The following is a 12,224-nucleotide window of genomic DNA, read 5'->3' as shown; positions in this document are numbered from 1 at the left end:
GTTGAATGGTCTTTTTCTCATTCCCTGCTTAAAGTTATCACATTCTCTTATTTTGTATTTTTGAAAAAAAAATTCAGGTGTTATGTAAATACGAATTTATTCTTTCATACCTTCCATTGGAAAAGGAAGGTTTAATTAAAAGTTAAGGGCATCTGGGTGCTAACATTTGTATCAGAAATGTATTTTAGTGTGCCTACAGGTTGTAACTGTTGTTATTACCTAGCTGTAACAACTACTCTCCCATTTTAAAAGCTTTGCAGAAAATCATGCTATTAAAAGTATTCCTTTTGGACAAAAATATAGAAGTTGATTTCTATCCCTGAAGAAATGCTAGAAATTATGCTACTAATACAGAAAACATATCTCCCATTATCATTTATTTTACTTCTATTAAGAATTCTGTCCTAAAACCATGATTGGCAAATGCACAGTTTAATCGTAGTGACAACTATTCCAACAGTGTCCTCACCTAGGCTTTTTAAATTACCTTTTCAAAGTCATCTTGATTTTTCGGGGGCATCACTGGAGTTGTGGGATTCTTTAGCCTCTCCCGTGGTTGGGCATTGAAAGGTAATCCAGAGGGGGGTGGTGGTAGAGTCAACTCCCTCATAGCAGGTGGAATATAAATTGGGTGAGGAGGAATTGGCACAGCCTTACCCCAACCCAGCTTCATTTCAAATTCCATAATGATCTTCCCTAAAAGAGAACAAACTTTGTGAATTGAAGTATGAATGCAGAATTAGGTGCTACCTAAAACTGTTGATGTACGGCATTTTGGTTTATTTTGAAAATATGTCTAATCTACTTTTAAGTAACATGTCACTATCCTATTTCTGTTATCTCTTCCTGGATCTGCAGTTGAAGAAGATCAAGGGGAAATAGGTTTTTCATTCAATCAGTACTCTAAAGCCAGTTCTTAGGAAGTAAGATTAACAGAGGAATTGTTACATTCTTTATCCAGTTAAGCAGCCATCCTCCAATTACTACATGTTTTACAACTACTTTTGCTTTACACCAAGAGTGCTTCCACATGTTAAATCACGTGTGGGACCTCGGACCACACCAGTACTAAGGTGTGGTAACATCATAATTAGTGAGTCCCCTGGAAATATTTCAAATATTTCATTCAAACAGAATCCTGATTAAATAGAAGACCCATTTTGAAAACTATTATTTGAACCTCTACCATTGTTACCTTTCTTACTTCTTTTTGGTTTGGTCTCTTTCCAATTTCTGTGGCCCTCACCCTACACCTTTTTTTTTTCTCTGCCCATCCAGTACTTACTTCAAATTCTTGTTTGACCCTACAACCATAAAGGAGGACTCAGGAAAGCATGTTAAAAGCCACAGCAGTGACCAACACATTGGAATGAAATGGGATAAGAATTGCTTTGCTGTGGCAGCTCAGAGATGACAGATTGAGCTTTCTGCGCCCTACTGGTTGCTAGCATACCACCAGTGTATGCCTGTTTGAACCTTCAAGGACTGCGTTAGATTGTTACACAGTAGTCAAGGTGTTCCAAGGCCAGAGAAGCCTGAGGAGAAGGTTCAATTAGTAAGGAACATTCCAAGTGCAAATCTAGCATTCATGATTAACCAGACATTATAACGACAGTATCAAATGAAGAGAAAAATCATACAATTTTATATAGACAGACAGGATAGAATATTGCTTTTTTTCTATTTTGCCCAAAGAATGACCAAACAATAAATTAATAAAGAGGGAAAAGTTAGGATATGAGAGAAAGCCAGCCAGAAAATAAAAAAAAAGAGTTCCTATAAATAACTAAAGATGGTAAAAATTAAAGTGAGCATTAGTCCTATAGAATGCTAGACTGGAGAATTCACAACGGAAAATATGGAAGTGACAGATGAACTAAACAAGTAATTTGAATCAGTCTTCACTGTAGAGGAGACAATTAACATCCTAGAAGTAGTGATAAATCTGGAAACGGGAAGGAGAGAGGAACCTAGTAAAATTTCAAATCAGAGTGAATTGTTGGAGAGGTGCGTCAATAAGCATCCAGGTCCTGAGAGACTTTAAAAGATGTGGCTAGTACAATAGTTGATGCAATGGCTTTAATTTTCCAAAATTCTCTCAATTCCGAGTCCATCCCATTAGATTAGAAGGTAGCAAATACAACTTCCTTATTCAAAATTGGAGGCAGAAAGCAGGAAGGTACAAGCCAGTCAGCTTACCATTTGTCATAGCGAAAACATTAAAAGATATTACTAAAGTAATTATCATCAGGCAATGGGATAAGTTCAAGGTAATCAGGCATAGGCAACATGTCTCTTTGAAAGGGAAATCATGTTTGATCAATTTGATAAAATTCTTTGAGGTGGTAACACCTGTTGAAAAAGTGAAACTGATGGATGTAGGTTTTAAGAAGGCATTTGATTAAGGTACCACAAAGATTTTCTAGAAGATAAAAACTATAGTGTAGGGGACAGCATCTTGGCATAAACAGAAGATTGGCTCACTAACAGGAAGCAGAAAGTAGCCATAAATGGGTTTTTGATTGAAAGATCAAGATCCTGCAGAGTCTTCACAGGTAGATGTGGAGAATCTAGACTAGGGGGTCACTCTTTACAAATCAGGATCACCCATTTAAAACAGCGATTAGGTGAATTTCTCTCTCTTGGATGATCACGAGTCTTCAGAACTCTTTCTGAAAAGGTGGTAGAAGTAGAATTTTTAAAGATTTTTCAAACCAAGGCGTATGAATTCAGCAGGGTGTTGATATGTTATCAAGTGAATGCTGAGGTCACAATCTGCTCAACTTTGATCTTACTGAATGGCGAAACAGGCTCAAAAGGCTGAATGGATAATTCATGCTTCTAATTCATACATTCAGATGTTACTTTCCTTAAAGATAGCAATTAGACAGGAAAATAATGAATGCAGTCAACTTTAAAACCACCTGCTTACAGATTTTGATATTGTCCAGACAACGATATTTAAAAACATATTAATACCTCAGTCAACAGATCAAAATGCCACCAATTCCATCTGTTTATACAAAGCATGGAGCACGGGTATATGACACAACAGGAGGAAGAGTTAAGAGGAGCAGACAACAACGCATCACAGCAACTGTGGTCAAAGTCAAAGCTTTACCAGCAGGGTACAGAAGTGAGACAGACAGACACGTAAAATTGCAGCTAGTGCAGAATACAGAAAGAATTGATCATTTCCTGTCACTTCAAAGTGATAATTACACAAAACACATTTTTCAAAAATAATACTTTCCACATGATTGTGCATTGACAAGGCAGCATTTCACTTCTAGCATCTCACCATTTAGATTTTTCAAAGCTCTTTCAGCATCTCTCCTGTTCATGTAAGCTACAAATCCACAATTTCTCTCTCTGGCTCTTTCTTCTTCTGTTCTGGGCCACATAATTTTAACACTGGCCAAGGGGCCAAAACGTCCAAACTCTTGACACAGCATTTCTTCATTCATCTGTGCATAAGAATGAAACATTTTATGTAAACCAACTAAATTTAGTGATTAGATGAAATTATTTGTTACAAAGCAGCAAAATAACTTCTCACCAGTATAAATCCTTTGAAACAATAATTTCAAATATAATTTATATTCATGGTCTGTGAGAATATAAGTATGTCACGCCAGATTTATTAAGTAGCTTCAAATAAACACTAAAGATCCTTTTAAAAAAATTGGTGTTCTTATAATTAATTTGTCGTCATTAACTCTTTTTAAAAATGTACTGTTTCATGGACATGGACACAACCACTGTATTCTGGTAAAATTGTGTGTATTCTTCAAATTTATTCACCTTTCCAGAATTTTACATAGGAAGGATTTTAAAAAGCCTATAAAATTCATAAATGCTGGCATGGTCAGAATTTATTGCCATCCCTAACCATCCCATGAGGAGGAGGAAATGGTTGAGCTGTCTAAATGGCCAAGAGCCTTTGCAGAGAGCACTTAAACAATCACATTGTTGTAGGTCTGGAGTCAAACGTGGGCCAGGCTTGGTAAATAAGGTTTACTGTTACTTCACGATTTTTTGTTAGTAGATAGATACACTTTAAAAAAAAAAGAAATCCAGCAGATAAAATTACAGTTATTATTTTTTCATTTCAGATTTTTTTTTTTAGTCAAGACTTTAAACACAAAGAGAGGCCCCATCCCAGGGAATGGGGCTCAAAGCAAGTGGGCAGGCAGCGAATGGGGATAAATCAGCAGGAACAGGAGCTAACAAACCAAATGCCAGTGTTACACTTGATTAGTGCAAATAAACACAGTTGTACGCTTAGCACAAACCACTCAAATTCCAGAGAACCAGATTAAATCAAATGGACAGATTATATCAATATAGATCCGACAGGGCCTGTACATTTTACCACACAAATACAATTACTTCTGAATTCCCACTTAAACTGCGCATGTCTCTTTCACAGAATAACAGCTAAGAACATTTTTTTAAATTACCTTCGGATTAATATTACCAATATATAAATTAGTAGTAGTTGGATCGCCTGCATCATGAGAACCAGGAGTAAATTCCTCAAGTGCTAAAAGACAAAACAAATTAGTAAAATATAAAATCGTACAAGAAAGAATGTTTAACATTTCCAAAAACGCTGTAGCAATAGTTACCATTTGTTTGCCTGTTTCTCCTCGAAGATTCAGCTGGAAAGAGACATAATATTTTGCTCAGTGTGTTTATTTTCAAAAACGGCAAGACTTAAGATACAAAAATGTATTGCAGCCACAAACCAATAGTACCTACCCCAAGATATGGAAAACTATTTCATTTAACATAAAGGAGATCCAAAACAGAATTCAAACGAATCAAACCAGTTCCTTTCCACTCCTATGAACCAAACAACACTCTCTGGATAAAATTCCACAGGCAAGCATAAACTGTTACAATTTTTTCTGTGCCGGTTACACTTAATGTCAAGCCACTGCCAAACGCATCAGTCCACTAACATTTGTATCATTGATCGTACGTAAGCACGTTTTTAAAAACAGGAAGTAGAATATCTTCTAACCAGCAAGTGAAAATGAACAAGATACAAACGACAAGCGAAGGCCACTAAAGCGACTAGCAAGACAGCAAAAGAATTAACTTTATGCACGATAAATCGACAGGTAGGTGGACATGTGGAAAAGGGTCCAAAACATTTATTGGGTTCAATGACCTGCAACTATTCTCAAAAATTCTCCAGTCAGAGAATGTGCCAACAGAAAATAATCCAAAGTTATACATTGCTGGATTCTGAAGGAACTGTCGACTATTACAGGTTCAAGCTACTGCTTGCAGACTTATACTATTTAGGAATATATATGTTCTTCTTGACTTCACACAGCCACACCCCAATTTTTTTTTGGGGCATTTCAAAATTAGAATTAAAAATCAAATGAACGAATCATCAACAATAGTGGTTAACACTGCTGCCTCACAGCATCAGGAGCCTGGGTTTGATTCTAGCCTTTGGCAACTGTCTGTGTGGAGTTTGCACATTCTTTCTGTGCTTGCGTGGGTTTCCTCTGTGTGCTCCGGTTTTCTCCCACAGTCCAAAGATGTGCAGGCTAGGTGGATTGGCCATGCTAAATTTCCCACAGTGCCCAATGATGTGTAGGCTAGGTGGATTAGCTATGGGAAATGCAGGGTTACAGGGAGAGAGTAGGTGGGATGCGTTTGGGTGGAATGCTCTTTCGAGGTTTGATGTAGACTCGATGGGCCAAATGGCCTGCTTCTACGCTGTGGGAATTCAATGATTCTATGAACAATACAGATATAAAGCTACTCTTTGATGAGTATAGATTTTTGTTCACTAACTCTTTTGGAAGAATTTCAATAGGATAGGCTGAACAAATATAACAATCTAAAGGATATACATAATTTCTCAAACATGGGAACCAGAAGCCCTATGACGTCTGAGGCAAAAGCACTTTGAACTGCTCCCATGCACCTCCTAGTGTTTGTGTACAGAATGACATTCAAAATAAAGTACTGTGGCATTAAAGTATCTCAATGCTTCAAGTGGCAAATCAAATACAGCAACAGACTTTTATTAAAAAGGGAGAGCATGTCAATTTGCCAGAATGTACCAGGTAAGAATGTACAGGTAAGAGAATAATCTGGGAAGGACACTCCTTCACAGCAATATCAGCCCGTATGGGAATTGAACATATGCTACTGACGTCACTCTGCATTGCAAACCAACCATCCAGCCAACTGAGCTAGACTGAATCCTACAACAATAAAATTGCATTGATCTCATGACTCCTGATTCAGAGCCTTACATACATTTGGTAAAAAAAGGTTACAGGTCTGACTTAAAAGGACCCAAACCATCATTAAAATCGAACGTTGGATTGGCTTACAGTTCTGGTACAAAATTTTACTCACAAGAGCGGCGATTTTGTGATGACTCTTCCGATGGTAGAGGCTCAAATCGACTAGGCCTGAAAGGAGCATCCTTACCCACTTTTGTTTTCTGCCGTTCATCACGTTCTTCTTGAATTCTGAAACCATATCGAAAGCATGTATTACAAATAATACTAATGTCTTCATTTAAGGAAGAACATCAAAAAAATCTTTTTTTAAGGTTAACAAATGCTGACTTACTGTTTTAATTCCTCTTTGAATAGCTCCAAGTTACTTTTCTTCTTCTCCTTTTCACCCTTCTTTAGGGGCTAAAAAAATTCAAGTAGTATTATTGAAATTGATTGAAAAATTCAATTGTATTTCAGAAGTTAGGAAACACCTTTTAGTGCAAGGGGTGAAAGTATGAAACACATACATGCACAAAATGCAGTAGATGTTAGCTAAATTAGTTTTAAACCAGAGAGCTCAGGTGTACAGAAAAGAATATAAAAGTATCCAGAACCAAGGTATATGGATGAGAGGCCTATTTTTCCTCCTGTTTGCAAGCTTGTTATTCACATCAGGAAGAATACAATGCTTTCTGCAAAGTAAATGGGATCTTTTGCACCTATTACTCATTCAAGAATCAACACCTATAGTAACCTAGCAGTGCACTACTAAAATTTCAGGCTAGCTTGCACATTCAAGTTCTGAAGTGGGGCTTAAACCAACAACTTCTGAATTGAATCAGAGATAGTAGGAACTGCAGATGCTGGAGAATCCGAGACAACAAGGTGCAGGGCTGGATGAACACAGCAGGCCAAGCAGCATCATAGGAGCAGAGAGGCTGACGTTTCGGGCCTAGACCCTTCCTGATTGGGAGATGGCAAAACCCTTTAACCAGTGACAAAAGAATCAGTCTCTGTTTGCTTTAAAGATAATTAAAAGTTTAAAATGTTTCACATTCAAGCATGGTTTTCCACACCGAGGGATCCCTTTATTCATTCACGGGATGAGGGCATCACTGGCTGGGAGAGCATTTATTGCCCATCCCTAATTGCCCAGAGAGCAGTTACAAGTCAACCATTTACTGTGGATCTGGAGTCACATGTAGGCCAGACCAGGTAAGGATGGCAGTTTGGGACAACAAAGTGCAAGGCTGGATGAACACAGCAGGCCAAGCAGCATCACAGGAGCAGAAAGGCTGACGTTTCGGGCCTAGACACTTCATCAGAAAAGGATGGCAGTTTCCTTCCCTAAGGGACATTAATGAGCCAGATGGGTTTTTCCAACAATCAGCAATGGATTCATGGTTATCATTAGACTCTTGATCCAGATATTTGTGCCATGGCGGGATTTGAACCCAGGTCCCCAGAACACTACCTGGGTCTCTGGAATAACAGTCCAGTGATAATACCACGAAGCCATTGCCTCCCCTTGTAGCCGGATTAATAGAGTGGGTAAAAACTTAGCAGCTGGAATATATGGGAAAATGTGAGGTTATGCAGTTTGGCGGGAAGAACACAGGAGCTGCATATTACTGAAATGATGAAAGATACGACACAGAGATTTAGAAGTCCTTGTGCATATATCACAAAAAGCTAGCATACAAGTCCAGCAGGTAATAGGGAAGGCAAATGGACCAGTGGCCTTCATTTCACATGGAATGAAGCATAAAAATAGGGAGGCTTTGCTAAAATTACACAAAACATCGCCCCAGTGTACTGACTCCTTATATTCTGCAAAATTAGAAAAAAATTAATGTATCAGGATTCATTAATCATACAATGATCAAAATGAGATACTTACTGGCTTCTTGGGGTCTGACGTGAAAGATGGTGAAGATGACTTCTCTGGTATTAAACTCTTTATCTCTGGAACCCGTGTAGAAGGTTTATACAATTTTCCTTTCTGTTCCTCCAAACGTTCTTCTAAAATGTGAAAACAAAACCTTACGACACAATTTCTGAGTTCCAACATGGCACGAAATACAACTGCATCAAGCTGATGACTATCAGCTACCAAACTAGTATAAGTCCTGATTATTTTGTTTATTCATTTTGCAAACACAAAATTATGGAGCCAAACCTCATTGTTGACTTTAATACTGTTCAATCAGTAGGAGGAAAACTCCTCAGTAATTCAAACATTGTTTGTGGGTCTCTCCACATATCCATAAGTTTTTGACTCAAGTTGCAGCAGTGGAGATTGGCTACACAGAGGTCCTGACATTTCCTGAACCACGGTAGTTCAAACTCTGCCATTTGACAATTGGGATTTCTTACAAGAAACAGGTCAGTGATTTTCAGAGTTTCCCTATTCCTTGGTCCAAAAATTTTCTGCTGATAAGTTTAAAGGAAAGTTGCTCCACATTGGGTGCAGAGTTAGAAGGCAAGCAGCAGATGGATTGAACAGGTGATCGTGGAGTCTGGTGCTCTGTTACCAGTAATAAGGCTAAACAGGCAAAGCAGTCTGTCGATAAGTAAGTGAATAAAAGTTGTGGGGAGGAATGAGACAATTTTGTTACTGGCTTTAGCATTTTGTATCAGAATTTCATGATTTACTACAAGTTACACATTACCTGGCTGGGGCACCAAAATAAAAGTGACCACAGTTCCTCAGACTGTAATAATTTCAAACTCTAATTAAGTCAATATACTTGATGCTTTTTAAGAATTGTTGGAGGAAGTAGAAAAGTTGATCATTCCAAATGATTGAGTTTTTTTGGTCTCTTCATAGGATGACTAGTATCCAGGTTTCCATCCTGAGTTGTACAAGGCAAGTCAACACAGATCTCCAACAAATTAAATTTACAAATCATCTCTTAACACACTGCTTGCCATACACTGCACCTCCGTCTTGTTCAGCTAGAATATGGATGACCAACAGGTTTCAACTGGAATAGAAGAACTTTGAAACAGGCCAATTTCAGATTACCCACACAATCAGATCACAAAATTACATCTTGCACTTCTGAGAGCCATTTAATCTTCAAGATTGTCAGGCTGTATAATTAACATTAAGGGATACTCATTGAAGATGTAATTGTGTCAGTTTCCAAATTAGATTAGAGACTGACTACTCAGTTCATTGCTGTTTTATGATGTGAAAATTTTATAGTGGGATGGTCATCCCATGTGATGTTCTCCTGTGATGCTAAGCAGAAAAATGAGATGTTACTTCCTTTTTATTAAAATTCATTCTTAGATGAATCATTAGCTATGCATTTATTGTCCATCGCTAATTAATCAGAAAGCAGTTAACAGCCAACCATTTTACAGTGGGTCTTAGATCACATGTAAGCCAATCCAGATAAGGGTAGTAGATTTCCTTCTCTAAAGGGTATTATTGAACCAAATGGGTTTTTCTGACAACCAATAATGGTTATATGTCATCATTAGACTCTTAACTCCAGATTCTTTTTTCATTGAATTCAAATTCCACTATCTGCCTAGGCAGGATTCAAACCCGGGTTCCCTGAATATGAACTGGTTATATGGATTAATAACCTAGTGATAATGCCATTAGGCTATTGCCACCCTCGTTAGTAGGCGCACTGATCGGTTTAAAAATTCACAGGCACAGACATACGTCGGGACATTCCTGACATAAGCTGGTTTAGTTGAATGACTATATAAAGTCTACAGTATAGAAACAGGTATACAGTCCAACTGATCTATACGGGTGCCTCGTGTTCCACACAGGTCCCCTCTCACTTTTACCCTATTATCATTATCTTCTTATTCTTTTCTCTCTCATACTCCTATCCAGTTTATCCTAAAATACATCTATGCAATTTAAAAAAGGGAAACCAGAAGCACACATAGAAGTTCAAGTGCAATTTAATCAAGGATCACTACAAGTTTAACATAACTTCACAGGTTTTCAGCAGTTAATTCCAATGCCTGATTTAACTGTTTTACAGACTTATGTCACTACTTTCAATCCTTTATTTATACATTGAATCTCTCTGCTCATCCTTTAGACATCAACTATGTAAGAGATAGGCAACTTCATTTTTTTCTATCAAAATACATCACCTCACACTAAGCTACATTGAAATTCATTTGTCAATTACATATTTTTCAAAGTTATTAATCGCCCATATTCACTATACAGACAGCTCAACACTCACCTGTAATAGTTCCCCAATGTTAATTCTCAAATCCTACCCAATATCTATGCACAGGATCATGAAGTACGAAATTTCGTATAACTACTAACAAGTTAATTGTAATAATAGGATGGAAGAAACGTTTAGACACTAGATGACAGTAATGCGTTTGGATGTTGCAGGATCTATTAATTTCTAGAAAGTGATCAAATAAATGGTCTTTTAAATTTTAAACTGGGACTAGATGGTCCAGGAGGCAAATGGAACAGAAAATCTGTTCAATAGAAGCAGTTTTTGCACATTTTCCTGCGCAACAGCATCCATCCAAGGGAATCTTAAACCCAATTGCACCAGTTGTTCATAACACAGGAATGCACAAGTTTGCCTTGTATAAAAGACCAGAGCATTCTCAAGGTCCAAGGTACCCTGGGCAACCAGCTGAATTTAATTGTAATTAAACTTCAATACTCAAATTCCAACAAAGACACTGCCCAGGAGATAACATTATGGGAAAAAGCCACTAATGCACTGTCAGTCCTAAGCTAAACTTTAACTCCCGAATTCTTTAACAGAATGCCTCTATCTTCCTGGTTGCATCATGGCACTCTCCAAGTTGGTCCCAATATTTACAAGGGAAAGGCTTCAGTTGTTTGTCCCTCTGCAATAGAAGTTCACGACCAAACCCAACTTAGGAGAATGATCTCGGCCTACCGTTCCCATGACACTTCAACCAGCTGCTATCCATCTCTCAGGAGCTTTGTTGTCTGCCAAAAATTCAGAACTTGACCTTCAGCATGATGGAAGGAAATATGCAAGACTTGTAAACATAGAACAGTACAGCACAGAAACAGGCCCTTCAGCCCAACATGGTGCCAAATATGATGACAAATTAAACTAATTCCTTCTGCCTGTTCTTAGTCCATATCACTTCATTCCTTGCCTATTTATGTGCCTATCTCAAAGCCCCTTCAACGCCCCTATAGTACCTGCCCCCACTGCCACACCTGGCAGCGCATTCCAGACACCTACCACTCTCAGCTTAAATGCAAATGATTACAAAATTGGTTAAAAGTAAAAAAACTCTCAGTTTCATCAATATTTCCAAAGCAAAGCCTGACTTAAGTATCAGATGAGCAAAAAGCATATATGTCAAGATCCTAAAACTCTTTGAAACCACTGATGATCACACAAACCTACAGAACGTGCCATTTTGTACCACTTTTTTTTTTAATTAAACTCTTACCTATATGGAAAAAATGGAGTCTTACCAGTAGAAAATTGTTGAAGCATTGACATCAGCATTGCAAAATAACCTACTCCAATTCTACCCAGACTGTGAAAGGACTCCTGATATAGCCAATTTTAACAAAGCAGTATTTCACCTACATACTTAGAAAACAATTTGCATAACATTCATAAACTCACCTCTTGTTGCATTGACAATGCCACCTCTAACAAACGCTTTTACTTTACTGGAGTCAGCACCCTCAAAGGAGGCCAAAAATTCTTCATATATTTCAGCAGCTGCCTTTTCATCTTCCTGAAGGAAAGTATTAAGATTAGTCTCTTGCACTTGCAACCTTATTTTCTACTCATAGTTTCACAAGTAGTACATTTAAGATTATTTAGCCATTAGAAAACATACACTATTGTCTCATTGGTTTGAATATTGGCATTTGACAGTGAATAGAATTATCATCCAGAGGAAGTGGTGGATGCGGGTACAATTACAACATCTAAAAGACATTTGGATAGGAGC

At 37.7% G+C, this 12,224-nt stretch overlaps 1 protein-coding gene across 3 annotated transcripts in view; it reads right to left on the bottom strand.

Moving 5' to 3' along the window:
- LOC109918115 (U2 snRNP-associated SURP domain containing) overlaps window positions 1-12,224 on the bottom strand; it is a 75,099-nt gene that overhangs the window by 48,885 nt on the left and 13,990 nt on the right. For 2 of the 3 annotated variants that reach the window (XM_020518006.2, XM_020518007.2), the window contains 8 exons: window positions 11,891-12,005; window positions 8,161-8,282; window positions 6,613-6,680; window positions 6,394-6,509; window positions 4,632-4,664; window positions 4,464-4,546; window positions 3,302-3,467; window positions 488-696 (listed from right to left, as the gene is read on the bottom strand). In XM_020518006.2, the coding sequence (XP_020373595.1) occupies window positions 488-696; window positions 3,302-3,467; window positions 4,464-4,546; window positions 4,632-4,664; window positions 6,394-6,509; window positions 6,613-6,680; window positions 8,161-8,282; window positions 11,891-12,005 (912 nt within the window). Of the gene's footprint in view, window positions 1-487; window positions 697-3,301; window positions 3,468-4,463; window positions 4,547-4,631; window positions 4,665-6,393; window positions 6,510-6,612; window positions 6,681-8,160; window positions 8,283-11,890; window positions 12,006-12,224 lie in introns of those variants that run through there. The other variant, XM_020518011.2, reaches the window with a different exon arrangement.

Source organism: Rhincodon typus, chromosome 13 (assembly GCF_021869965.1).
Source record: "Rhincodon typus isolate 14 chromosome 13, sRhiTyp1.1, whole genome shotgun sequence".
NCBI classification, from domain to species: Eukaryota; Metazoa; Chordata; class Chondrichthyes; order Orectolobiformes; family Rhincodontidae; genus Rhincodon; species Rhincodon typus.
The sequence above is the reverse complement of the archived record's forward strand: the minus strand, read 5'-3'. Positions and strand labels throughout refer to the sequence as shown.